Source organism: Hemibagrus wyckioides, linkage group LG18 (genome assembly GCF_019097595.1).
Source record: "Hemibagrus wyckioides isolate EC202008001 linkage group LG18, SWU_Hwy_1.0, whole genome shotgun sequence".
Taxonomy (NCBI): Eukaryota; Metazoa; Chordata; class Actinopteri; order Siluriformes; family Bagridae; genus Hemibagrus; species Hemibagrus wyckioides.
In genome coordinates this window covers 21,567,923-21,595,677 of record NC_080727.1, presented here as the reverse complement: position 1 = coordinate 21,595,677, position 27,755 = coordinate 21,567,923, and the positions used below count along the sequence as shown (strand labels likewise).

General features: G+C 40.1%; 1 protein-coding gene across 8 annotated transcripts in view; it reads left to right on the top strand.

Moving 5' to 3' along the window:
- The window catches only part of nrxn2a (neurexin 2a), a 359,408-nt gene that overhangs the window by 72,818 nt on the left and 258,835 nt on the right, over positions 1-27,755 (top strand). For 5 of the 8 annotated variants that reach the window (XM_058415329.1, XM_058415328.1, XM_058415327.1 and 2 more), the window contains exons 3-5: positions 7,803-7,823; positions 21,408-21,437; positions 21,717-21,755. In XM_058415329.1, coding sequence (XP_058271312.1) covers positions 7,803-7,823; positions 21,408-21,437; positions 21,717-21,755 — 90 coding nt within the window. The remainder of the gene's footprint in view (positions 1-7,802; positions 7,824-21,407; positions 21,438-21,716; positions 21,756-27,755) is intronic. The other 3 variants (XM_058415326.1, XM_058415325.1, XM_058415324.1) reach the window with 2 other exon arrangements.

The window sequence follows — 27,755 nt, the reverse complement described above, 5'->3', positions numbered from 1 at the left end:
GCCACTGGAGCCGGCACAGTCTCTGTATACCTCGGGATGGGTAGAAGAAGGGAAACAATGGTACAGAAATAGCGTAGCTGCTGTTCATAATATTAGCAGCACTAGATGATAGTGTGCATTTAATCAGATGTACTGGAGCACAAGGTTATGGGATGGGTTAAATGTATGCCAGGCTAAAGAGATAAGTCTTTAATCTATGTTTAAACTGGGAGACTGTGTCTGAGCCCCGAACACTGTCAGGAAGACTATTCCAAAGTTTAGGAGCTAAATACAAAAATGCTCTTCCTCCTTTTGTGGACTTTGATATTCTGGGAACTACCAGAAGTCCGGAGTTTTGTGATCTTAAAGAGCGTGGTGGATTGTAACGTGTTAGAAGACTGGCTAGATACGTGGGAGCTAAACCCTTTAGAGCCTTGTACGTAAGTAGAGCTAATTTATAGTCAATATTAAGTTTAACAGGTAGCCAGTGCAGGGATGATAATATTGGGGTTATATGATCATATTTTCTTGATCTGGTAAGAACATTGGCGGCAATGCGTTACAATAGTCCAGTCTGGAGGTCAGAAATACATGAACTATCTTTTCTGCATCAGATACAGATAAAATGTTCCTAAGCTTGGCAATATTTCTAAGATGGAAGAAGGCTGTTTTTGTAATATTGGAAATATGATTTTCAAAGGACAAGTTGCTGTCTAATATTACGCCCAGGTCTTTCACTGTCCAGCTAGTAGTAACAGTACATCCTTCTAATTGCAAGCTGAATTGCGAGAGTTTTTCCCTCTGTTGTATAACCAGAATTATACAGGTTGAAGATAAACACCTTCAAATTTTAGACACTTATGAACAAGCACTTGGGGCATCACAGAGAGCAGAAATGGGTTTAATATCACCATTTACTTTGAAGATAGAAACATTTGTGTTTTTCTTGCAACTTTTCTATGAATATATTTCCCCTAGTAGGCTAGGTAACAACATAAATACTTATAAAACAATTAAAATTCTTAAAGTCCAGAGTGTCTAAGAGTTCATAAGAGTCATTAACCACCATTATGGAGTGTGACATGACAAAGACATTCAATGCTGAACCTGGACACAACAAAAACAACCACAAACTCCATTTTTGGCCTCTGGGAAAAAGAGTTAATGAAACCCTGTAGTCAGAATAAACCACTTCAGGATGTGTATTTAGTGGAAAAGATTAATAAAACAGTTTTGACAGTAGCAGTAACTTTGTGATTATTTTCGTATAAGTGCACATCCTGTCATGATTTATTCCTATGTAGTAGATTCTGTAAAAGATTTTCAGAAACATTAGACCCGAAAGCCTCTACAGAGTCTTTGCAGAATGGTACGTTAGCTGCTAGACTCAAGGGACGCCGATGTCTTCAGGGAAGACGAGTGGCTCACAGGGACTCGGCTTTACCTCTGCACTAATCAGTCATGTCAGGGGAGCGACGATGCGTGACTATATTACATGCTTTAAGGTTTTCTTTCACTCGTAGCACGTGTATTACATAGCACAGATTTTTGTAAGCAACTATTTCCTTCATTAAATCCTGTGCATCTCTCTATCGCAGCTTATTCAGATGAAGATCCATACAGAACAGTACAAAAAGATTCAAATTCATACGCGGCTTTTATTCCGTCCTTCCGCCGTTCCGTATCCTCGAAGATCCTGTTTTCCTGTTTTCATTTTCTGTTTGCCCGGAAAACTGAGTTATATCAGTAAGCTCGGTAGATCTGTCAACACGGAGCATGTTATTGCACCCACTCTTCCAAGGTCAAAATGAATACTCGGTCTCCGTCGCTGTGGGAGAAGGGAGCTTTGTGCCAGATATATTGCTTGTGTTTTCTGCCATTGTTTAATAAAAAAAGACTTGTTGGATGCTGACATGTTTGCTTTTAGTTTCTAGTTCTTGGGGGGAAAAAAATCTGCACAAATTCTAGCCCTGTGCACTCAAGCACTTTGCTTTCTCTTGGTCTGTGATTTCCACATTGTTCCAAAGCCTTTTAGCTAAAGACAAAAAAAAAAAAACAAAGCACAGAGCGCAACAAAACGGATTCAATTTTTCAATTAAACTTAAATTTAAAATATTAAACGTCGTGCGAGAATAAATCTCAGCAGGGCTTTGTGTTTATCAAATCAAGCTAGTAATCAATAGCGAAATGTCTCGCAGTGTAAAAGACAAGGTTAAAGCGACTGTCTTATCCCTCAAGCACACCTTCGAATAAACAGCTACATCGCAGCCGCGACCCTCCGGTTCAGCCGAATGACAGCCCGGCGTCATGCTAATAACCCAGGAGGCGTTAGCCTAGCATGCCGATTTAGCCGCGGCATGTCTGAGGAGCTCCACACGCTGTCATCATGTCACTTCTTGTGCTTCCACTTAATTCGGCGCAATTCTCTTGCCATGACCAATTTGAGCGAGCCATGGAGAGTGGTTGTAAAGGTTAAAGCGGCCCTCGTGATTTATGGCCGCCCGACAGTTTAGCGCAGCTTGACATCTCGAGCCAAGCAGGCAGCTCGCACAAACATGGCGTGATTAAGAGATTTAGCGTCTCGCTGTGGGCGACCAGGCGGCGTGGGTCTTTGGCACACTTTAAAACATCTCTGAGCGAATCTCGGCACTTTAACGTCGTTAGAATGTGACGGTTCCATGTTTAGACACGAATGAACAGGACAGTAACCTCACCAGCGGATTCTTTTCTGTGATACACGATCAATTTTCAGTCCCTCCGACGGAATTGCCGTTTTTCTGCCTCTCTTTATCTTCCGAAGAGTCAGGAGGGAATGAGGGTGAAGAGTGAAACATTTATTTGCAGTCGTTTGTTCCAACAGGCAAAAAAACAACAACAAGTGCTAAGAAAGGATTAGTGTGTACTGCACACAAAGCTGTTTTTTTACTACAATACCCATAATTCTTTACCCGCTCTTATCCACTGCTGTCGTAAACTCATTAAAACGTTACCTCTGCTGAAAGTCGTAGTTTGTTCATTACTTGATAATACACAACAGCTTCCTAATTGCACAGAAAAACATGGGATTGCTGACCAGAGCACAAAAAAAAGTCAGAAACCTCAATAATATAAATCCTGACAGTGTAGGAGGGTCTTACAGAGCACCCTGGACTGGACCTTTATAAAAATAAAAATCAATGAATTAATTTAAAAGACAACAACAACAAAAAAACAGAAACACAAAAATAAATCTTATTTCATATGCACACAAGAAAAAAAATGTTTTTTCTTAAAGAAAAGGTGAAAGTAGCAGTGATCACTCTCAGAAAAAAAAAGAAATCTCATGAAAATGGAAAATGATCCATTAATCCGTGCTTAAATGATTAAATGATTCGTCCCAAAGGGAAATTCACAAAAATGTGATGTTTTCTCTCAAGAAAAGGACATTGTGACATTTTGTAGGTCATTATCGCACACTCACCCCGGAGTATCAAGTACACAACACTTACTTTCATGCTTTCTGTAAGAATAAATAAACATGAAAGTGTGTTCTCATTTTATAAGGCAAATACAAACATTTTCATCAATAAAACATCAATTAATGTGCTGCTTTCCTTTCGATACATTCTGTAGCTACTGCATGTGTAATAACATAGTTACACATCATGATACTATGTGTAATAAGTTATACCATGTGTAATAACATAGTTATGTATCAGGATACTATGTGTAATAACAGTTATGCCTCATGATACATTGTGTAATAACAGTTATACCATGTGTAATAACATAGTTATGTGTCTGATACTATTTGTAATAACAGTTGAACGAAGTGTAATAACATTGTTACATATCATGATTCTATATGTAATAACATTTATACGTAGTGTAATGACGTAGTTATGCATCATGAAACAATTTGTAAGAACATTGTTATACCGAGTGTAATAACATAGTTGCACATCATTATACTCCATATAATAACAGCTATGCATCATGATACTATGTGTAATAACATAATTATACCATGTGTAATAACAGGCAAGCATCATGATACCATGTGTAATAGCAGTTATTCTGTGACAAGACGAGGGAGCATGGGGGGTACTGTATAAATGCAACCTTCAAGTCAGCAAGATGTTGCGGTGGTGGTGATTACAGCAAGTTTAGCTTAGTTGAAATTAAAAAAAATAAAAAAATATATGGATTGAACTGAAAACCAAACTCTAAGTGCAGTGATATGGCTGGTTAGTGAGGACTTTATACACTATTGTTTATTTTTACATGTGTTTACTCAGAGAAGGAGATCATGTGAGGTATTAGCTGATTTAGCTTTTCCATGTGAGGCTTCTGGATCGCTTGTGCTCGATCAGCACAGAGGGGACACTTAGCTTCTGGGTCAGCACTTTCAGCTCGTAAATCCTGCTGGTACAGGCACCGAGGTGTCACAAGCATCATATTTTGGATCTCAGTAAGACACGACGGGTGCGGTATTAACATTGGTATTTGTATTCGTACGACATAGCATTCACACGGATTGATCCTTAATTGGGCGAAGAGCAGCCATGCTCAGAGCGGGTAAAGTGTGTGAGAGTCTCCGGAGTGTCCTCATTAGTGTTTTAATGTTGTCCTAACCGGCCGTCGTCTTTAAGAGCCGGAGCACAATCCTCCTCACAGCCACTTTCCTCTCATTATCACAATAGCTCAGCAGCCACCGACAAGCAACGCTGATATGACTCACACCACCATGCCACCATGATACTGTGATTCCTCCACACCCGAGCTCTTCACGCCTGCTGCGCCGAGCAGCTGTATGCGTCTCTGTCTTACCGAGAGCGTCATCCTGTCATTTAACAAGCCCGCAGCTGTCCCTCCGGTCTCTTCCTTCTTTTCATCAGTCGCCGTCATCACATCCAAACACCACCTCTTAGTAAAGGATGCTTTTATGAAGGCGACCCGAGCCGTACTTACCGATACGATTAAACGTACGTCTTCTAACGCATCCTGCAGTGAGCCTTCGTCTCAGCCTTTAATATTTATTGCTTTAATCACATCTCTAAGCCCGTCGAAGAACCCTTTATTCCAGACTCCGATCATTCTAATCGTCTCCTATAAAGGGGCCTCTAAACTCTGTATAATGAAACTAACATTCAGTGTTTGGCTTGATTTACGACATAAATGAGCAGCGCATGAATTTTTAGAGCAGCGTGTTCTGCCTGAGAGCTGCAGCAGGACTTCACAGAGAGGCACTTATGAGCTTTTTAAAGTTTTTTTGCGAAAACACTTATGCAAAGTGATACTGAGTACCTGCACTTAGACTGGGTGTGGCATTTAAATATATTCCATATAGCAAGATACAGCAAGCTCAGGCTGTTTTGGGTTGTTTTCACAGCTGCGCTATATTTCTGAACTTTTTAAAGCTCTCGTTCGTGGGAATGTCTGCTTGCTGAAATGTCATGCATCCAAAAATCCTTGAGTGTTGGTACCAAAGTTTTTTTTATTGCAACCCAACACCCCTAGTGTCTACAATTTTGCAAAAGCATGTGCCCCAAGGAGACGTGCGAAAGTGTCATGGCAAGAAGTCGAGAAGCCTTTTTGTCATTTCAGTCATATACAGCTGGTGCAAATGATACAAGGTTCCTCTAGGACCATGCTGCTATCTACAGGACACAACACACTACTAAGTACACAACACAGACCTACACAGCACTACTTCATAGTGCATATGTGCAAACAGGTCTGTACAATACAGTAAACTACAAAGGACTCGGTGCCAGAACACAGAAGAGTCTTGATGTATACCTACCTCTTACCCTGAGAGATGGTGGGACCAGTGGAGCAATGCTAGTAGATCTGATGGAGCCAGGTGCAGTGTGAGGAGTAATAAGAGCTTTGAGGTAAGAGGGAGCTCCTCCATTCTTGGCTTTGTAGGCAAGAATCAGTGTTTTGAATCTGATGCAGCTACAGGAAGCCAGTGGAGGAGCAGCAGTGGGGTGGTGTGGGTTGAAAACAAGTCGCAAAGCTGCATTTTGGATCATTTGCAGAGGACAAATTGCAGTGAATTGCAGAATAAAATGTAAGATGGTAATTCAGTAGAATAAAATGCCAGTAAAAATCCAGTTTGAGTTTAACAACCAAACCTGCAATTATGCAAAGACACATATATCTCTTTGTGAAATACTTGAACCAGAAAAGTTTTAGACTGATGGTATTCTCAATCTATGACCAACTGAACCAATATGGATGTTTTCATTGACTTTAAAAGCTCTTCTGCAAGTCATTGTGGATCAGTGTGTCTGCTAACTACCGTAAATATATATATATATATATATATATATATGGAAATTATGAGCCCCTCCCCCAACCAACATGGAGTCAGTCCTAGCTGTTGGCAAAAGTTTTTGGACCAATTGTCAGAAAGCTTTGTTATTCAGACCACCAAGCAAGTAAAAGCTCCAGTCGAATGTTTCAGTTGCTTGGAAATCTAATTGGCTGCTTCACTACTTAAGTGAGTGAATAATAGAGGAATGAAATCGCTCTGAATCAGGGGATCTGCCAAATGTTTTGAAAGTAAATGAAAGAGTATTTAATTCATTTCAGTTTAATTTGTATGGTGCTTTTAACAATGGACATTGTCTCACTGCAGCAATATAAACATTCAGAATAGAAATGACAAAGAGTAAAATTTTCATTTATATTTATCCCTAATGAGCATGGTGGTGAGGAAAAACTTTCTGAGATGATATGAGGAAGAAACCTTGTGAGGAACCAGACTCAAATGGAAACCTCATCCACATCTGGGTGACTCTGAGAGTGCGATTAAATAATTTTATTTTTATAGAACTGTTGATGGGTCTGTGGGAATGATCAGTGTAGCACGTTGCCAGCAAGCCGTTAGCCAGTTGTTAGCTAGTTAGTGTCTTTATTTGAGTGAGTGTAATAAGCAGGAGAGTTATCTGACACATTTGTGCCTCAGTTCAGTGAGTACAATCTAAGTAAAATAAGAAGATTAAAATAAAATATAAGAATTAAAAATAAATATACTGTACATAGTTAGTTAAAAGTATAGGAGCTGTACAGTGAATGAATTCCAATTTTATTAAAATACACTGTTCGAAGTATGTAACAGCAGTGAACCAGAAGGCAGAAAAATGTCAGACTATAATGATTGCAATATACAAGTTATTGCACTGAAAATGATAAATGAACCAAAATATTAACCTTCTATAAATGCGTCTTGAAAATCCAAAGCTTCTGAGGTGTTCGCCTGCCATCCTGATCGCTTCAGACAATGTGTGTAGTGCAGCAGGAGGTGGGATTTCAGTGAGTAGCACATGATCAAGTTACAGCATCATGGCGCATCGTGTTTAAAGATAAAGATGAATAAGTATGTTTTGAGAAAGTCAATAAATCAACAGTTCTTCTGGAGTCTGAACCCGAAAGCAATCATCTGTCAATTGCTAAAACCAGAAAGATTTAAAGTTATCCAGATGTGCGATTGTAAGACCTGATCCGGATCCCTCATTCATCCCTCAGAACTGTAAACACCTGGCTGCTTTATTTTTTTGTAAAATTATGGTCTGAATTTCATCAGTTTTCCGAGTCACTGTGTAAGCACTGATGATGTGGTTTGCAAGCTAAGCTAATCATATCTAATATCTTTCATATTACATATGTAAATACAATTACAAAGAGATAATGTATGATAAACCATCTTCATTTTCTCATTTCATGCTCTGTCTTTCGAGCCTCTAAGCAGTGGAACAGAAATGTGCTTTGTTGTTCATTCATTCACTTATTTTTCTTTTTTTTTCTCTCCTTTTTTTCCCTCGGCCACGCTGCAGCTGTCCAACAAGTCTTAGAAGGTAAGACCAATGTTTTCTTTTTCTTCAGATCTGAGCTAACGGGGCTGACCCGATACTCGCCTTCTTTACTGTCATGCTGCTATTGATTTTGAGACACACTGTCAGTTTGGACTGCAGTTTTGCTGACTGGGTTTAGCTAAAAGTAAACCGCCTAATGGTTAATACATAGATGAGACAAATACCACAGGGAAGAGTCTGAGGTGCTAGAGCGATAATCTCTTATGGGCCTCAGGGGCAGATGTATCTAAACAAGCATAGACTTCAAGGTTTGAAAGTTACGACACTATTGTCACTAATAGATTTTGTTCTATCGTGTGTACAGCGTTATTTGTTCTTCTTTTGGGTTCTTCTGTTGTCTTCCACAAACCTTCTCTAATATGGTGTCTGACTTTAGAACAAACCATGTTTCTTTTCAGGTGCGGATTTGCTGTCATGGTTATTTGTCTTTCAGCCACAAAGCTAATATCATTTGGGTTAAATTGCTAAATTGCAGGCTCCCGGAACGGTGCAACAAATCACATCCTTAAATCATGAGTTCAAATCCCAAATTCCGACCTGTGGCCAAGAGAACAAATGAACAAATCGGCTGTGATCTGGGTGGAAAACTTGGCATTACTCTTTCTCTCTTGTCAAAAACAAACAGCCAATCATGACCATCTGTGAGCTCGTGTATGTGGAAGAGGGCTGATAGCGCTTTCCTCTCAGTGTATTACACTTTCCCTGATGCAGCCCTTAAAAATGAATCTGTCAAGAAGAACATCTGGGTAACATATCGGGGAAGAGCTGGTACTTTCACTTCTCTAGCGTTGCCTGTAGACATGTTTTCTTGCCTAACTAGTAACAGCTGTAGGTTGTGAGTTAATGAATGCAGTATCAGTGACGATGCATCCCTAAACAAGTACACTGAATATTCTTTAGATCTCTTAAATATCCTGGGCTGTAGCTCTGGCTTTGGGTTAAGGAAATGTAAGCAATGCAATTTGGGAAACGAGCTGGATCAGTATTTAGGAAGACCCCCAGTGAACGATTTTAACACCCCACAGCTCACTCCATTAAAAAACACTATTATTTTAGTGGTTTAAAAAAAGAAAACGCCATCTCTCGTTTCACATCCTCTTCCTTTTGTTTTTTAGCTTGAAAGGGCTCTCTTTGACGTTTGATGTATGGAAGATATCTCAATAAGATCGCTTGAGCAGGCACACTAATTGCGGTTCATGATTAAAATAGGGATATCTCACTGCTAATTTCTCAGTCATGAATCATGATATGTACCATGTAACAACATCCTTTACCTGATCACTGAATGGAAATATTGTCCTTGTGCCTAATTAGAACTTACTAGAACTGTAAGGTTTGCAAAATCAAGAGGCCGTTAGTCAAAAGACCTCTGCTAATTGAGTGCAAGAGCCAAGGTCCACTCCGTCGCACAGACAGTATATTGTAATAACGGTGAGACTTGAGGAGGTGTTTAAATATATATCTATACTTTTTTAGTTCAGATTAACTAGAAATGCTGTGGAAACGTCACAGAAGCTTCTTCTACACACACATTAAAGTCTTTTGTGCTGCGTGTAAGGTGTCTAGCAGAAACTGCTGTTCCTGATTGTGGGTGTGGACTGTCTGTTAATGTGCTATGTAACATATCCACTTTCCTGTCCATTTCTTTTTTAGAAACACATTTAACAAGAAGTTATATAGAACAGGATAAAACAAAACAATGGTTAAAGATGTTTCTTTAATTGCTACAACAGACCACACCCACTCGCTGCTCTGAGAAGTCATTCAGATCCGTCTAATTTGCATAGAATTTTCACTCAAATGTTGCGTCTTTGCTGAAATTGCAGCCCCGCGTCACTTACATGTACAGAAAATGAATCTGTTGCTTCGTTGCTTGCTAGTGTGAACATACAGAGCGTTCCTGATATCATCTATGGTGCCATTAAAAAACTTCAAACCACATACTCTGTTTTATTATATTATATGCTTATAAGCTTGTTATATCAATATATAGCAATTATATTTATCTAAAATCTGAAGACACTTTGTCATCCTTCCTTCTTCACTATTGTCACTGTGCCTTTTCTAGGCCATCACAGCAGTACTTCTCAGTGGGGGTCCAGTGACAGGTTCTGTGATTTATCGAAATAAAAAAGTCAACTAATATTTATTATGTTCTATATACACTTAATATATTTATTATAAACACCTGTAACCCTGTACACTTCATGCAAATATTCAAGCAGACAATCATATGGCAGCAATACAGTGCAGTACAAAACATCTTTTTCCCATCTTCAACTGTCCACTTACGGTGAGCGTGTGCCCAGTATAGCCTCAGTGTTTTGTTCTTGGCTGACAGGACTGTGCTCCTCTGCTGCTGCAGCTTTTCAGATGCTTTTCGGCTCACCACAGTTGCAGACTGGTTATCCGAGTTACCCTAGCTTTCCTGTCTCCGACGTCTCTCATCAACAAAGCACTTTCCGCCCACAGAACTGCAGCTCAATGGATGTTATTGTTTTTCACACTACTCTGTGTATCAATCTGCTGTGTGGGAAAATCTCAGGGGGTTTTTTCAGCAGGTTCTGAAATACTCAAATCAACCCATCTGGCACTAGCAACCATGCCAAGTCATTATGATCACAATTTCCCCCATTCTGATATTTGATGTAATATTAAACCGTTGAACTTTTTTTAAATGATTTTTTTTTTTACCCCTCGAGCAAATCTACCGATTCAGACTCACGAAGCTCTAAGCCCAGGGTCTAAGATGGCCCATAGGTGGCCCATCCAAACACAAAACAAGCATTCTGGACCACAAATCAGTTCTATCTTTCTGGTTATTTGTACAAGTAAGACATGAAAAAAAATACCACTTTGAACTAAAGCCATTGAAATGATTTTAGCATTGTGCTGCTGCCACATGATTAGCAGACTGGATAATTTCATGAAGTTCTTATTAAGTAGGTATAGTATATAATAACTAAATAACTGGTTACCTGAACTCAGCTGGAATATAATTATGCCATTACTTATAGGTTTTCTTATTGTAGGTTTCACTCCATTCATTTTCTGTAGCATGTATCCTACACAGGGTCTATGCCAGCGGACTAAATGATTGGATATGGCAGGGCACAATCACACACCCCCACACACCATGGACAAATTAGAGATATCAATCAGCCTACTGGGGAAGATACCAGAGTACTGGAGGGAACCCCTGAAGCAAACTCTACACACAAAGGAATCAACTGAGCCCCAAACCCCGGGGGCGGGAATCAAAAATGCTAACCACTAAGCCACTGTACCATCCAGGTTTTACAGGTTTTTACTCTTGCCTAAATAATAAGCTAATACGAGTGTGACCCAAAATATTTTGACTCACAAGCTGGCTCCAATAAATACATTTAATGGTATGTTTAGACCTAAACACTTGAATAGTTAGATTACAAAAAATTAAAAATCATTTGTGCTGCAATTATAAGGGCATCTGTGTACATTTTTCCGAAGTTTACGAACCTCTAAAACACCGTTCCTCTTCATAGACCATCTATTTTAGGCCTGTGATCATGACCACTTACCATGTTGATGCTGCCTGGTGGTGGGCAGTTATCCAAGAGGACACTCACACACCAGAGAATGACTGAGGCTTTCATTCGTGCTTTCAGCGCCTCTCTTTAATCATTCCTCTACTCTTCTCTGACAAGCTTGAAAGCTCAGACTATGGCAATCAAATGGCTAATGCCAGGGAAAAGATGCGCCGCAATAAAGTATTTGAGCTCTTATTGGATTAAAGAGCGTCAGTCCTTCTTATTGCTGCAAAATACATGAAAATATTCATTCATTCATTCATTCATTCATTTTCCTGTCACTTTCTTGTGAAGGTTGCAGAGATAACTGAATGAAAATGTCAGTACAGACTTCTCTGTCCTCAGACACACAAGCCAGCTATTCCTGGAGGATCACTAGATTTTCCCAAGCCAATGGAGAGATATAATGTCTCCAGCAAGGCTTTGGGTCTCCTCCAGGGTCTCCATTCAGGGGGATGTGCCTGATATAGCTCTACTGGGATCCAAACATGGAGCATACTTTTTAGGTACAGAAAACCGCCTCCTTTCTGCAGGCTCTACTTCCCAGATTGTCAAATATCACTGGAGTACAATGTCATGATATACAGTCTGGAAAGAGTCTGTTTATGACTAATATTTTTGTAGAAATTTTTCCATATTTTTCTTCCTCAGCTGCCAATCCCACCCACTGGTCTGCTATCCTCTATCATACATCAACTTGGTGAAGACTAACACATGCCTCCTCTAAGACACATGAAGCCAGCCACACTTACCTGTGCCGTCTCAGAGGGCAGCTTAACATAAACAGCTGTTTGTCCTCTTCTGCATTAATGATCTTACAGATGCCTACAACTGGCTTGTATCACTATGATTGACAGGGGAGGGAGTATGTCGTCCTTCCCACCCTGACAGCATGGACAATTTTGCTTGCTTGGCCCCCAGCCATGATGTCTATCTATAGCATTGTTGGAATGGAATTGTCGTGACCATAGGGCGTTCGCTTTCCTGTTGCCCCACTCAGGAGCTGCATGAGTGGTTTCAAAGAGCGTGGAATTGTGTAGCTTGAGCTTAGCTGTCATAACATGGCAAAAGTCAGAATCGATTTATTATTGGGGAGAACACAAGGGGGTCGCACATTGGTGCCTCGCTGCTCCCAGATCCCCGGTTCAATTCTACCTGTTATGAGGGTTTCCTCTGGTTCTCTGGTTTCTTCACAAAAACATAAGAGAAATATAGATGGATTGGATACAATTAATTGCCCCTTGAGGTGGATGAATGTGTGTAAGTAGGGTGGACTTCAGCCAGTGTGCCTGGGATGTGGTTAAGTTAAGCTTTTATTTGTGACATATATGTTACTGCACATTGAAATTCTTTCTTTGCATATCCCATCCTTGGAGGGTTGGGGTCAGAGCACAGGGTCAGCCGTGATGCAGCCCCCTTGGGGCAGGGGTGGGGTAGGGGGGTGGGTTTGAGGGCCTTTCTCAAGGGCCTACAGTGACAGCTTTGGGGTGTTGGGGCTTGTTCCCTGATCTTCCGATCAACAACCCAGAGCTTGTGAACCTTTTTAACTGCTTGAGCTACCACCACTCTGGTTTGGAGCTACAGCAACCCAGACCAGGATAAAGCAGTTAAAGTAGAATGAATGAATGAATGAATGAATGAATTTTCAAATGTAGAACAGCCAAGCCTTGCTGGCTCTGGATGAGGAACGAGTGTGTACCACTCGACAAGTTACAAGGCAACAAAAGCCTTCTGAAGACATGAAAGCTTCAGTCTACAAATAATGACTTCGAATGCTAATGATTGCACAGGCAGTCTGCACACTCACACACACACACACACACACTGAGCAGCGGAGACGCCCCATTTAGCAGCCTTATCCTTCCTCCTTAGAGGAAAAACTCTTCTGTTCCTGCTTCTCAAACTGGCATCAGCTGGAGAAAAACCCAGACTGGAGGTCTCTCTGCGTGTTCTGCTCGTCTCCACAGCCTCTGTTTCATTCTGGTCCGTGTGAGACAAGTCTGCACTCACTCAGCGCCCTGCCAAAGCAACTTGTGCCAGTCTCAGCACTTGGCATAGTTAAAAAAAAAGGAACAGCTGGCACAGTGGCGGCCAGATATCTCAGTCTCCATGACCTTGGCATAATCCCCCTGCTGGAGGCTCTCCTTCAAGAGTTTTAGTGATGGGCTTTAAAGCAGGGCATGCAAATTCCATCTCAGCTCATCTCCAGCCGAGTCGTGCAGCTAATCAGAGCAGATCGCAGGTATAAAATGCTAGGTTGTGTGAGGCAGAGCACAACGCTGGTGACCTTTATTATACGCATGCTAATTATCCAAGATTTGGTTAAAATGTAGTACACAAAATCTCATTAACTCATATTAGATGGAGGAATTTATTTATAAGCCGGGACAGAAGTCACATTTTTTCTAAATATGAAGTCCTATTTGTGCTTTGAACCATTCACCTATGCAGAAATTCTAAATACTACTACTACTACAAATACTACTACTACTACTACTACTAATAATAATAATAATAATAATTAGTTAAAAAACAATCAAGAATAATTCAATTCATTGACAGCTTTACAGAAATTCAGATGTGGTTTTAGCACATTATTAAATCCTCCTGAAACATGAAATAATAAATAAACTCATTTCCCAGTTATTTTGTTTTTCTTTCTGGAAATCTTTTAATGGTAACAGATGAGCAGGGAAAAATAAACACAAGCCTAGTTTGGTAACACAAGGTATATAAGAACCTAATTCCCAATTCACTCTCCACAAGTTTGGTTCCAAGATTAGAGAACAGCTGGAAACTTTTAGCAAATTGGCAAGCTATTCAACTTAGCTAAGGTTTTAGCAAAGATTGTTTGGTGTAACATTGAATATATCAAAAATTAAATACACTTATATTGCCAAAGGTTTTGGGACGCCTGCCTTTACATGCACATGAATATAATATGGAGTTGCCCCGCCCTTTGCAGCTATAACAGCTTCAACTCTTCTGGGAAGGCTTTCCACAAGGTTTAGGAGTGTGTTTATAGGAATTTTTGACCGTTCCTCTAGAAGCACATTTATGAGGTCAGACGCTGATGTTGGACGAGAAGGTCTGGCTCACAGTCTCCGCTCTAATTCATCCCAAAGGCATTCTATGGGGTTGAGGTCAGGACTCTGTGCAGGCCAGTCAAGTTCCTCCACACCAAACTCACTCATCCATGTCTTTATGGACCTTGCTTTGGTCACTGGTGTGCAGTCATGTCGGAACAGGAAGGGGTCATCCCCAAACTGTTCCCACAAAGAACATAAAATTGTCCAAAATGTTTTGGTATGCAGCTGAAGCATTAAGAGTTCCTTTCACTGGAACTAAGGGGCTGAGCCTAACCCCTGATGTTTTGGGCGTCCAAGAACTTTTGCCAGTATAGTGTATATTGTGACATTGCAAAAGAGACATGCTAAAATAAATTAATAAATAAATCTGAGCTACTTCAATAACAGTTAGCTAGCTGAGTTGCTAAGTAAGGTGAATCTAGTATTATTAATCATATTTGGGATGGCAGGGCAAAATGGTGGTTTCCCTGCTTTAAAAGCTTAAATAATTTATTCATCCATGTAGATAAATTAAAGAAATTTGTGGGTCATTTTAATTAGCATCTGTAAATCTGAAGTGTTTATTAGTGATTGAAAAGAAAGAAAGAAGAGAGAAGAAAGGTGGAATAAAATTTAGCTTGTGCAATTTAAGCTTGCACCATGACAATATGATATCACATATTTATCTCTAGCTAACACTGAGATTGACTGTGAAAGTGAACGATCTTTATCTGCTGCTGCATTGACGGTTTACTACAAAATAAAATCGGAATAAAACGTATTAAACGCATAAACTCATTTTTTTTTCTTTAATCCTTTTATGAAGTCAACATTCCTACTAATAAAAGAAGGAAGGCATGTTGTTCTCAGTAAAGCAGTTTTAATACACGCTTTGTTCCAGCACACGGTTCAATAATGGGTTTAAAGAATGGTGGGGGTGAAAATATCAGGTCCCAGATATAAACATTTTACAAAGCAAGTGCTTTTATTCCTCTTTTATTGCTCTGCTTTTTTTCTTTTCTTTTTTTTTTAACAAATGGATGAAAACTCAGACGTAATGAATACTTTTCATCCAAATAACTGCCAACGTTATTTCCTGCGCTTGGTGGTAAGGTGATCGTCCACCATATTCCGAACAGTGGAGAGGAGAAACCCAGAGATTGGGAAAGACATTAAGAGAGGAGTGAGCGAAGGAAGGAGAGAGAGAGAGAGAGAGAGAGAGAAAGAGAGCGACAAAGAGAGAGACAGTGAGAAAGACAGAGAGAGAGAGAGAGAAAGAGAGAGAGAAAGAAAGAAAGAAAGAAAGAAAGAAAGAAAGAAAGAAAGAAAGAAAGAAAGAAAGAAAATGAAAAAAAAGAGAGAGAGAAACAAAGAGAGACAGAGTGAGAGACAGCAAAGAGAGAGAGAGAGAGAAATAGAGAGAGATAGACAAAGAGAGAAAGATGGAGAAATATAGAGAGACTAAGAGAGAGAGACAAAGAGAGAGAGAGAGACAGAGCGAGAGAGGAGAAGGGCTGCCTTAGGCAACCTCATAGTATTGGAGACACAGGAGCCTGTTGCTATGCCAACAGTGGCGGGCCGCAGCATTTCAATGTCGACGTCCGCAGCAGGGCCGCTCCACTTCAGCCTGCGCTCGGCGAGCGACGTCATGCATTTGCATTCGTACTAGATAAATGTTTACACGCCGCAGATGCCTCTTTTAAAAATACACACTGCAAGGCTAATATTTCTCATGTCCTCCGTTTGTAGCACTGCATAGCTGCTGGGTCATCCTGCCTCATTTCTTATTACAGCTTGAGGCTGAGATTGCAGAGACCGGACCTCATCTGTAGCTTAATTTAGTCCAATATATTCACCTGCTTAATAAATCAGGATCTAAAATGTAAATGGCCGGTCAGTGGTCATGAGGGAAACAGGGTCGAAGTCTTTAATGGAACTCGGCTATTAAAATAGAGCTGAAGCATGAGGCCGGATGCAATTAATATTTAATATTATCGCTTGTCCTCTTTAGTTTAGGCCGTTGAGCAAGAATTATGGTTGTAAACAAAAGTGGAGTAAATGCCTCCATTTCACAGTAGAGCAGCTTCGCCGTGCCCGCCGTTGTTTTAGTATTTGTTAACAAGGAACGTTGCTTTTTAAAATTCCCCTGTGATTACATGTTCGCTCGCCGTCTTCTTTGTTGTTTGTCTCTGTTAATTTGTGGGATGGAAGTCATTTCACCGTCATTGTTGTTTAGTTTTTTTTTGGAATTTGAGGAGCCTGCTATCCCGAAGAGGTTTAAGATTTAATAGGAAGCTTTAAACAACGTGTGTGTTTTAGTGTAGAGGGAACAGAAAAGATGAAAATTCCACGTGGTAAAAATCACGTTCTTGAAGAAAGAAAAAAAAAAACCTGTGAATACAGTGTCATGTATAAGTAAAGGAGCTTCTTTCAACGTCTCGGAAAGTGTGAGAGCTTCATAAATGATGCACAAAAAAATGCCCTCAGTAGGTGAAGCATTAAAAGTCAGAAACAGTGCTGTAGAGAGGGCGTTTGGCAGATCAAACTAGATCAGCGAGGCCAAGCCGAATGGGCATGCAAGCTCTAGAGACTCTCTGACTAAAGTTTCAGTCTGATATCGATATCAATCTCTGACTTTTTGCAAATCCAAAATTTGCCATAATGACAGATATCAGAATCTTGTTCAGTGGCACTGCATGATCATACAGCAGTCAGTACACTTGGATCTTACTCACATTGCCTTTCCAAAATAAAGTTCCATGTTATTATTTCTACACTTCATATTTTGGAAAAAAGTTTAATATGCTAGCCCTGTTGTGGTCTGAAATGCAATAATATCATAGACTAGCATGGCTACTAAACATCAAATCAATCCCATAGACTACTTTGGCTGTGGCACTTTATGTAGTTTGGAGATATCTACATCACATCTACCATCAAATAATTTGGCACTATCTAGCTTACAGACAACATTTTTTTACCAAAACCTCAGGCTAAATTCACACATGTAAATGGTAGGTGTTACTTGCAAATAGTCCCTTTTTAAAACCAATCAATATATTAGAAATCTGAGCTGTTAATGAGCTAGCTAACTATTAGGTACACGCCATTAGGTCTTGCTAAAATAGGTATGATAATTCACCACATAACAACCAGAGATCGCTGTCAAGGAAAGAGACGAGGCCCCAGACTGATCCATGCGTGTTCATGCTTTACCTTGTTTGTACTTGAAACATCGATTAGCGATCTCTAAATCACCTGATGAAATTAGAACCATGCTACAGGATATATGTATCCTTTGATAGCTGGCTGTTTCAACAGACGGGGCAGAGGAGATGTGCTAGAATCCATGCAGAAGGGTTTATTCCCTCCGTTTATCCGCAGGTTGGTCATTTGCCAATTCTTATCCAGCCAGCTCTTCCCCATCATGCGTGACAGCAACCAAGCGGGGAGGGTGAGGAAAAACTCCTGCTACGTCTTTATCTTTTTAAACTGCTCACACTGCAGCTTAACACACTCCGAGGAAAACGCTATCTGCCCTCTGCCACATACACAAGCTCACAGTTGCCTGATACTTACTGCATATATCACTGCGGCAGACAGTGAGAGAGAGAGTAATGCCGTCCAGAGAGCAAGGCCAAATTCGCTCTCTAGACTTGAATAATTGTGGCATTGTCGGGATTTGAACTCATGAATGTCCGCCGATATAGTGAACACTTTCCTGTTCCGAGGCGTAATCCAAACCCGGGGTCAAACTGAGAGCAACGGTCAAACACAGAAATTTACTCAATTTAGTAGGAAGATGTCTTAAACAGAAATAGCATATGGAAATGTGAAAGTTGGCAAGACTTTGTTACCCCCTGAATGGTTAAACTGGGTTTCTCTGGTCTGTAAACAGTTAGTGCTTTGTTGAGATGAAAAATCCAGTTAAAAGGAGCTTCTAAAACGAGACAGATACCATATAATATACTTTCTAGATTTCTACAAATCAGGAACACCATGGCTGGCTTAAACATTCCAAAAACATTAGCACAAAACCAAGCACTACGTCTTAGTTGGATGTAATGCGTTCGGTATAATTGAAAAGTAAATTGTAACCAGGAAGTAGATTTATTTTGGCATTCACTGTCTGCTTCTAAAAGGTGGAAGGATGAGCATGAGTGGTTAAATGGCGTAATTGAACTGATGGATGGTGCTGTTATCCACATTTCCACAGTTCAGTGTAAACAATTAGCCACACAGTGCCCGGGACCTCCTGAGCTGCACCGCGGTAGTTCCGCCCCAGATCAAGCTCCAAAGCACAGATTTCCTTTCTACTGCGCTTCTTTAACAATCAAAGTTTACTAATCAGTTGGGAAAACGACTATATTTTATCCACTCATTTATTTCCCACACTGTGAAAATTGCAGGCTATTGACAAAAACGAATGTTTAGGTTTCAGTCCTCCAACAGGCACCCCTTTGTTATTTTAATGGAGTCGAGTACACTGCCACCTTTCACGATTATCTGTTCCTCAGCTCAGTTATCTCTTTAATAGTGAGCTTTATTTGTGCCGGAATGGAAGTGGCAATGCGGCTGATGGGACCTTGGGGAATTTTTTTCCAGGAATCTCTCGCTCAGCGTCAAGCGAGTGAGAACAATGATGCAGAAACTCTGCACCGTAATCACACCCACTCCCTCTGCTAAAATCAAATGCATACATAATGAAGCTCGCGTCCGTGCTGGTCAGTCTAATTCTGGATTTTTTTTTTTCCATCTAGTGGCCTTGAGAACATGGTGATGAAACCCAGACACTATTCTCTTATTAATTTAAACTTCATCTTGAATGCAGTATGATTCACCATAGGGGGAAAGAAGTTTTGCTTAATGAGACATAAGCTGGGTTTTATATGATACTGTGAGTAATCATGGAAGGTAAACTGCTAGGCCATGGCTTTGACCTCAGCCGCTTCATTACACTACTGCAGGGCATTTAGTAAGAGGTTTTTTTTTTCAAACCGCACTAAGCTCCGTAAGGAAAAACCCACAGTCTTTATAAATCACCTTATGTTACAGTGCTGTTCGGTGCCGCTGAGGTTAACCGGGATGGCTAATATTTCTGTTGCATAACATTTTTAATGAAATCGAGGTATTGTTACTCTTTAATAGGGGTCCAAGCACTGACTAGTGTTTGTTGTTGCTTTGATTTTGGCAACCATCTGCTCAGCCAAGCACCTGACAGCTCTCGCTTTGGCTTATGATGGAACTTTACCAAGTGTATAACCAAGTGTTACATATCTGGAGAGTAAGATGCTCGTTTAAATCCATCAGTCAGTGTGGGCGGGATTTGTCTGGCTCAAATAGCTAAAGCTCATCCAAGGGTGAAATGATTACGGCCAAATTTGGAAGGAGGAATACTTAATTTAGTTGGAAATGGCCTCTTGGGGACAATTTGCTGAAATTAAAAAAAGTCTCATGTTTGGTACGAAATCGAGAAATAATAAAGGTGTCGTCGGACACGAGTCCTTCGGTTGAATAGGCAGTATTTTCATTTAAAGCTGTCTGAATATATGAATGAAAATGAAAAACATTTTCAGTGAATGATGTTGGGGGAAAAAAAAACAAAAAGCTAGTGGACAAATAGGAGTATAACTAGGACATGCTGTGACAGAAATGCAATGTTGGCTGCACTCGCAGGGAAAAAAAAAGTGTTCAGACCCTGAGGGCTGGTTGCTAATGTAGCTTCAGAGACATGCTTACAATTTTTCATCTATAATTACACGTGTTAACAGTCAGGCTGTCAGTCATTTCCTGTAGTACCAGGAAATGGTGCTTTCTGTTCTGTGTCAAAAGGGTCGAAAGAATTCAGAAAGCACAACTCTGCCGGCGTGTGCCGAGATTTCGCACATGTTTATTAAAGCTCCTTTTATTTGTTTATTTATTATTTGTTCTTTTCTATGCGGTAACAGGTTAGACGATGGCTGTTAGCTCGAAAGCATGCCCTTGTGGGCTTGGAGTCACTGCAGCGTTCATTTTTTTCCTCTGACCATCTTCCAAACTGACCTCGTCTATGGGCTAGTCTTACAATTCCTCCGGATGCGCATTTGCATGGAGTATTTTCATCCTGTTCAATGTCACATTAATCCTCGGAAACAACAACAGCGCGATGATTATAGAACGCACGCTCTCGGATAATGGCTGGTGCTTTTTTTGGTCGGGTAATTGATGGCTATAGAGCTGCCAAGGAGCTGACATTATTACAGCACTGAATCAACTGCCAGGCTTTTATTTTCCTGCGTGTTGGTGAGGAGTTCCGGTTAGTCCGGGCAGGTTATCTAGCGCACCCTGCTACCCGACATCCTGTAGGCTGGGTGCGTGGAGCGGGATTTATCTCTGTCTCAGCTGCTTTATATGAGATACTCCCCTCCTATTTTTTCCTCTCTCTCTCTCTCTCTCTCTCTCTCTCTCTCTCTCTTGCTCTCGCTCTCTCTTTATTTTTTCTATTTTTTAATGAATCTGTGGCTTTCAATTGCAGTATTTATGGTTGCCTCTGCTATAGCATAAAAATGTATGAACTAAGGAATGCTGTCTGCCAAACACTAAATATGTGCTCCATTAGGAAAAAAAGCATTTATGTGAGCAAGCGCCCTCGGGTGCCTGCGCCGAATGAAATGCTTTTTTCCTTTCCACCCCTCCTCACACCTCTTACTCCCTTACCCTGATGAAGTGTGTGTTCGTTTTTATTTATTTATTTGTTTATTTTTTTTTGTAAAACCTCCCTCCTCAGTTATTTTTTTCGGTTTTGATTCGGCATCCATGTCCGCCTCAGGATGTCTGTCACAAACTGCAGCCAAACGTTGTGACAATGTTTTTTGCTTTTTTTTCCCGTGCCTTCTTTATGACCCTCTTTTTTCCCTTTTCTCCCTTTTTTTTCTGTTCTTTCCCTCAAGGTCTGGCGCACCTGATGTTAAAGAGCCAAGGTATGGGCCCCTGTACCCCCCTTCTCTTTTCTTTTCTTTTTTTTTCCTTCTCTGTCTCTTTGCTTTCTTAACTCATTCCCTTCCACTATCCAAAAAAAAAAAAATTAACCTTTTTGCTTTTTGCCTTGTTCTCCCCTTCCTCCTCCTCCCCCCATTCTCCCCCCTTTCCCTTCCTCCTCTCCCGACCCTATCCCGCTGGTTCGGTGTCCTCTCATTCTCTACTGTGTGTGTCTGTGTGTCCTTCATGTGCGCCTCACCCTTGTCCTGTCCACTGGCCAGCCCCAGGACCTGCTCCACTGAAGGCCACTGCAGCTGCAGGTAAAACTCTTCTGATCTCCCTCTCACGCTGGTTGGGTCCTGCTGTGCTTCAGTCAGTCTCTCACTGCCCACAGAATGCACAGGGCCCACGCTCTGGGGGCATTCTAGCTGTTTGGCTTTCCTAGAACTTCTAGCTATTATCATGTGTTCAAATTCTGCTCAAATCTGATTGTTATAAAAATGTGTTTTATGAAATCTGTGCTTTTCAAATGCAATATTTATGCCTCTTCTAATAATATTTCGAGGTACCATTTTATTTCATTCTTCTTCTTCCTTTTTTTCCCTTTTCTTTTTTCTTTTACCAGGGTGGGGCAATAACTACTGTATTTTGCAGATTTTATGCATATTTTCCCATGATTTCACGGAACGTTCACTTCACAATAATATTTTGACCGGATTTGCAACGAGTCTTGACCCCAAGGAGTCAGGGTTAGCAAAACGGCATCACAAACGCCCGAGCGTGCCACACCGAACAAATTTAGATCGATCAGCTTCCCTGTCTAACGCAATAATTAGATACAACTTGATTCCACTGCCGCTAACAGACTTGTCAATCTTCATTAGTGGTGGTGATTACAGGACTAGGTGAAGATAAGCCGGGTTTCAGGACGACATAATTAGTAACGACTGGCTCATAACACTCACATGTGCATGCGTCTTCATTAGCATGATAAATGATGTGTTTAGAAAAGTGTCTCTAAAGAAAAAAAAAAAGTTTTGTGTTTGTCAGCTTAAGACACCTGGTTGTCAAATATTCAGTTCATTCAGCAATTTTTATGTATTTATTTTTTCTTTTCTGAAGTCAGGATGGCACTGACATTGACATCATTCCGTTCCATATATTGGGCTTTTAGATAAAATCTAAAAGAGGATCAGGGTTGCCAGGAAAATAGCTAATGCACAAAAAAAAAAAAAAAAACCATGAGAAGATGATGTCATATTTGCATATTCATCGATTCGTCATGATAATTTTACATATCAGAACGTGAGACATGAAGAAGGACGGGTTTAGTCATCAGCTTTAATCACAAGCAATATAGAGGAAGGTGTTAAGGATGGAATCACTTTTAACCGGCTAAAAGCTATAGCATCAATAATAGCTTTTTATTAATGTACTTGTTTACTGTTTCCATAGTAACTGCTCATTACTCCATCTAATCAAACCTGATAATAAGTGGACTAAGTGGAAGTAAAACAGTGCTGTTGATATGGGGAAGTCTAATTAAACCATTAAGGTTTATGGAAGGAGTCTCCAGTGTCAGAGGCTTCAGGACAGAGGAGGTCACACCATCTGGTTTCTTAATAACATGATGAGTTGTGATTCGGTGAGTTAGTGACTTTATAGCCGCTGTAATGTGAGTCATAACAGGAAATGATCCATAACATTACACAACGTGTCGATCATTAACAAGTGAAAAATGATCTTTAATATCAAATGGCAGTGGTATAAATGGAATAAGACACACTGGGCCATGCTTTCTGTTTCCAAAAATAATCCATGCTGGTTGCTGTGATATCATCACCACGCCAAAGTGGATTATTTTTATTCGGTGTGTGTTATCCTTTTACTTATACTTTAATTATTGCCAAGAAACGATTTTAAAAATGATGAACAATGACATGCATTGGACAAACAATGCTGATCTGTGATTGGATGTTGTGAAAAATATAGTGACCTCTGATTGAACGTTGTGAAAAAATAGTGACCTCTGATTGGACGTTGTGGAAAAAAATAGTGACCACTGATTGAACGTTGTGAAAAAATAGTGACCACTGATTGAACGTTGTGAAAAAATAGTGACCACTGATTGAAGATTGTGAAAACAAAAGTGACCTCTGATTGGATGTTGTGAAAAAATAGTGACCTCTGACTGGACATTGTGAAACAAAGCTGATCTGTAATTGGACGTTGTGAAAAAATAGTCACCTCTGATTGGATGTCATGAAAAAACAATGACAATGAACAGTGGGAAACAATGCTGATTTGTGATTGGATGTTGTGAAACAACAGTGACCTCTGATTGGACATTATGAAAAAATACTGACCTCTGATTGAACATTAGGAAACAGTGCTGATCTGTCATTGGATATTGTAAAGAATAGTGACTATTGATTGGACATTGGGGAACAGTGCCTATCTGTGATTGGGGATATTAGCTGGAGAGTTACATCAAGTATAAGGCAATCTCTTTCTTAAAATAAAAGCCCTACAAAATCACCAAATCTAGCAGCAAAGCCATTATAACAGTATATTTAACTTCTTCAAATGTGGCCATTACCCCAGAACAGAGCAAATCCTAAGAGCTTTTCTATTTTGTGTTTTTATAAAACCAAAAGCAATGGCAGCACCCGGAGCTCCGTAATCAGCCACGACAATGTGACCGTATTAGGAAAATTACAGCATCAATTCCCAAGTAAAAGACGTGGCATTAAACACAGGAAAAAATTTAAGTAGATGAAAGAGAAGTAGGAAACCGGTCACTAAAATTGTTGATCATTCACATTGCTCAGATTGGACTATGCTTAACTGCTGACCAGCATGGACTCAGGACCAACCAACATTATGCAATTAGAGGTCCAAAAGACAAAGAAGGAAATGCTTTTTTTTTTAAATGTCAAAACCACTAAAAATAAAAAGAAAATCAAAACTGAGTGCATGAGCAGCTTCCCACCATGGTAGCTGTGCTGCTGGGCTTTTGATCAGAAAACACAGTGTTGGTCTTGCAGAAGACAAGTGCTATTGCAGAAGACAAAGGAGAAAAGCAAACATAATACAGGCTGGAACCACTTTTGCCCGCTGAAGGAACCGACTCATTTTTCTCAACCTGCTCCCTGACTGAGCTGCCAGATCAAACGCTGCTAGACTGGTCAGTCTGTGAGAGAAACACTGGCTTTTTCTTTTCAGTTTTTTTTCCACTGTGAGATTTCTTTGACTTAAAGAAAAAGGGAGCCAGTGTTCTTTCTGTGCCTTGCTGTAATTCTGGGATTTGCGAGTTGCTCAGTAAGTCAGAAATATGTGTGGCGTCCTGGGAAAACCCTTCGTATGGAGAACATTTTCTCCAAGATAGAGAAATTGCAGGCATTACTGAGAGCTGAAAGATCTTTCACTTTTCTGTGTGTCTTAACCGCATTTTAAAAGTCCGAAAGCATTTGCTTTTAAAGATTCAGCTCAGCATCACAGGAGCATCGCAGATATCTTTCACACCTGATATCTGAATACACTGTACATATTAAGTTGAAGTCTGCTCCTCTGTAGCACGTATCTGTTCAACAATGCGATCAAAGTGTAACCTTCATTGTGTGAGGAAAATCACACGTACCTACAAGGTTCACAGACTTGCCAGCGTTTACACATTTTGTGCAGGTAATCTGCAATTTAAAACCAGGGTGCGAGAGTTAGCACTGAATAATACACAATAAGAGCATTCTCCAATTAAATCAATTACATCATTTGCCAACATACATATTAATCTGAATTCACTAGAACAGGATGTCTCTGCAGGGTGAAGTGACACACAGAAAGCCCCGCCCCCTTTCCTCCTGTCTTACATTAATAATCTCACTCGAGCTTTATTCCTACTTAAATGATAAGCCCTAGCTTTCTGTCGAGGAACAAAAATAAAGAATGTTTCGAGTTATGAAATAAAATCTGTCAGTGAATGACATTCGATAAGTATGGTAGTTATTATTAGTGATGTCACACAGCAGTTATTATTAGTGATTATATATATATATACACACACACACATTGTGTATTGTTTTGTGATAACCATAGGCTAATGTATATGCTTTGGTTTTTTAACCTGCTGCTTTGGTGCCTAGGCTAAATTTCTGGAAATAGTCTATTGTATAGGAAGCCAGAATGCTACATTTACAGCATTTGGCAGACACCCTTATCCAGAGCGACTTACATTTATCTCATTTATACAACCGAGCAATTAAGCTTGGTGGACCTGGGATTCAAACTCACAACCTTCTTCCACTAGTCCAACATCTTAGCCACTCAGCTACTACTTCCCTTCAAGCGTTTAACAAACACAGCGATTAATCATTGTAAAATTTGAATTTATAGTCCCAGAGGTTTAAATCGGGTTTGCTATGGGGTAAAAGGTGTTAAATACACCCCATAGCAAACCCAATTCAAATCGCTCTGACTGTACATTGTTTAATCACTGTGTTTGTTAAACATTTGTGGCATAGCAGAAAAGGAACAACTGTGTAGAAGACATAAATAGTCCCTGCAGTGTGATGGGGTTCACCCTGTGGTGGCGGGGTCGATATATAAACTCTCTACCCCATGGTGAATCCCATCACTCCACATTTTAATATCGTTATTCGTCATGTTGTTAATATACTGTGACATCCAGTGGGTTTTCCCAGGCTTCCTCACAGACATTCAGTAGCACCCTTCAGTTTTTGGTGTTTGAAAACCAGTAAACCAGTTTTAGACACGTTTTAGCAATCCCACAGGGTTTCTCACAGCATCCCCAGCATACCTGACCATATCTGTGCGTGACAGAACAGTGAGGAAAGCTACTGACCCAATGAAAACTATTTAAAAAGAGCTGTTATAGCTGTTGCCGAAAAATTTATATTTAGTCCAGTACAATTTGTTTCAGTGCACCAGGCAGATACAGTGAGGTCCAAAAGTCTGAGACAACCCTGAGCATCTGGGAATGTGAATCAACAGAACATTTTAGCATTTTGAAAAATAGAAAGAAAGTGGTCAGTATTTTGATTATTTCAATTTCTAGACCACTATTTAAATGAAAGCAGATTTGCAAAGTCAGGGAAAAGGTCAGATTTTCCAGACAATTTAATGTAAGAATTTGGAGAAGTGGGTTTCTGAAATTCTGTAATTCATGTAAATATTTCTGTACTAGCATTTGTTGGATTAATGTGGATTTGTGCTTTTCTTTGCAAATCGAATATGATTAGCAAAAACACAGGTGCTGCCAAATTTCCTGGGATTATTATTATTCCATAGCAGATGGTTTGAATTTAGTCAGCCTACACTGAAATGTAAAGCAAACTGCTTTTAGTCCTCAACCTGTAACAGCTAATTGTCAGTATTTCTGCAAATCTCTCATTTTTCTGAAGCCTGTAGCGAGAACTGATGCCAAGACTATTTTCTTCACCGCGATCGTATAAATATCAGTCAGTTTGTCTTGCTAGCATTTACATTCGTTTTATTTATTCAGCAGAACTCTTAAATTGTGCAATTTATTAAAAATCGAGACAGAGAGAAATGCTAAACTTTCAAATAAATATTTTCCCAAGCATTCATAAAACATTTTCTTTTTAATATCAAAGCACTATTTTATCTGAAAGCCCTTCCTGAAAACAGAAGCTCAGTCACTATTGTCAGGCTGCTGCTGCCTTTTGCGCTTACCATGGCAACATGGCATTGCAATTACAGCGTGAACCCAGGTCTCGCACATCCTATTGCAGGGATCCACAGTCCTCTTGGTGCCTAACCCCAGACACAAATGTTTACGGCGGAGCCAGACATTGAACAAATCATCAAATGATACATCTGCCTCAGACACAAATTAGAGAAGCATGAGGATTGAGATATGTCTAATGAGACATCTATAAGAGCATCCTCTTTAGCTCTAGCTGTGATAGCACAATTTTATTTTTTATAATATTTCCACCATTATTGAAAACGAGAGGGCTGAAAGGTGTGTAAACGGTGCCACGGCTACATACAGAGTAACAGAAGATCATCATGGTCATGGCATCTTGGGCACGAGGAGAACTCTGGTCCAGTTAGCTTCCTATCTGCCTCTGATTATTAACGTCACGATGTAGCATGACTCACTGGCTGTGTCACATTTCTTCTGAAAATGTGGACAATAACAAGTTCAAAGGTCGCTTAAGACGGGGCTTGGACTAAGCTGAAATGTGCCAGAACATTGCAGGACCATCTGTATAAGTAGGAGAGGGTAGAAATTTTAGTTGAACATCCGAGGTGGTATGTTTTTGAGGTGTGAAAAC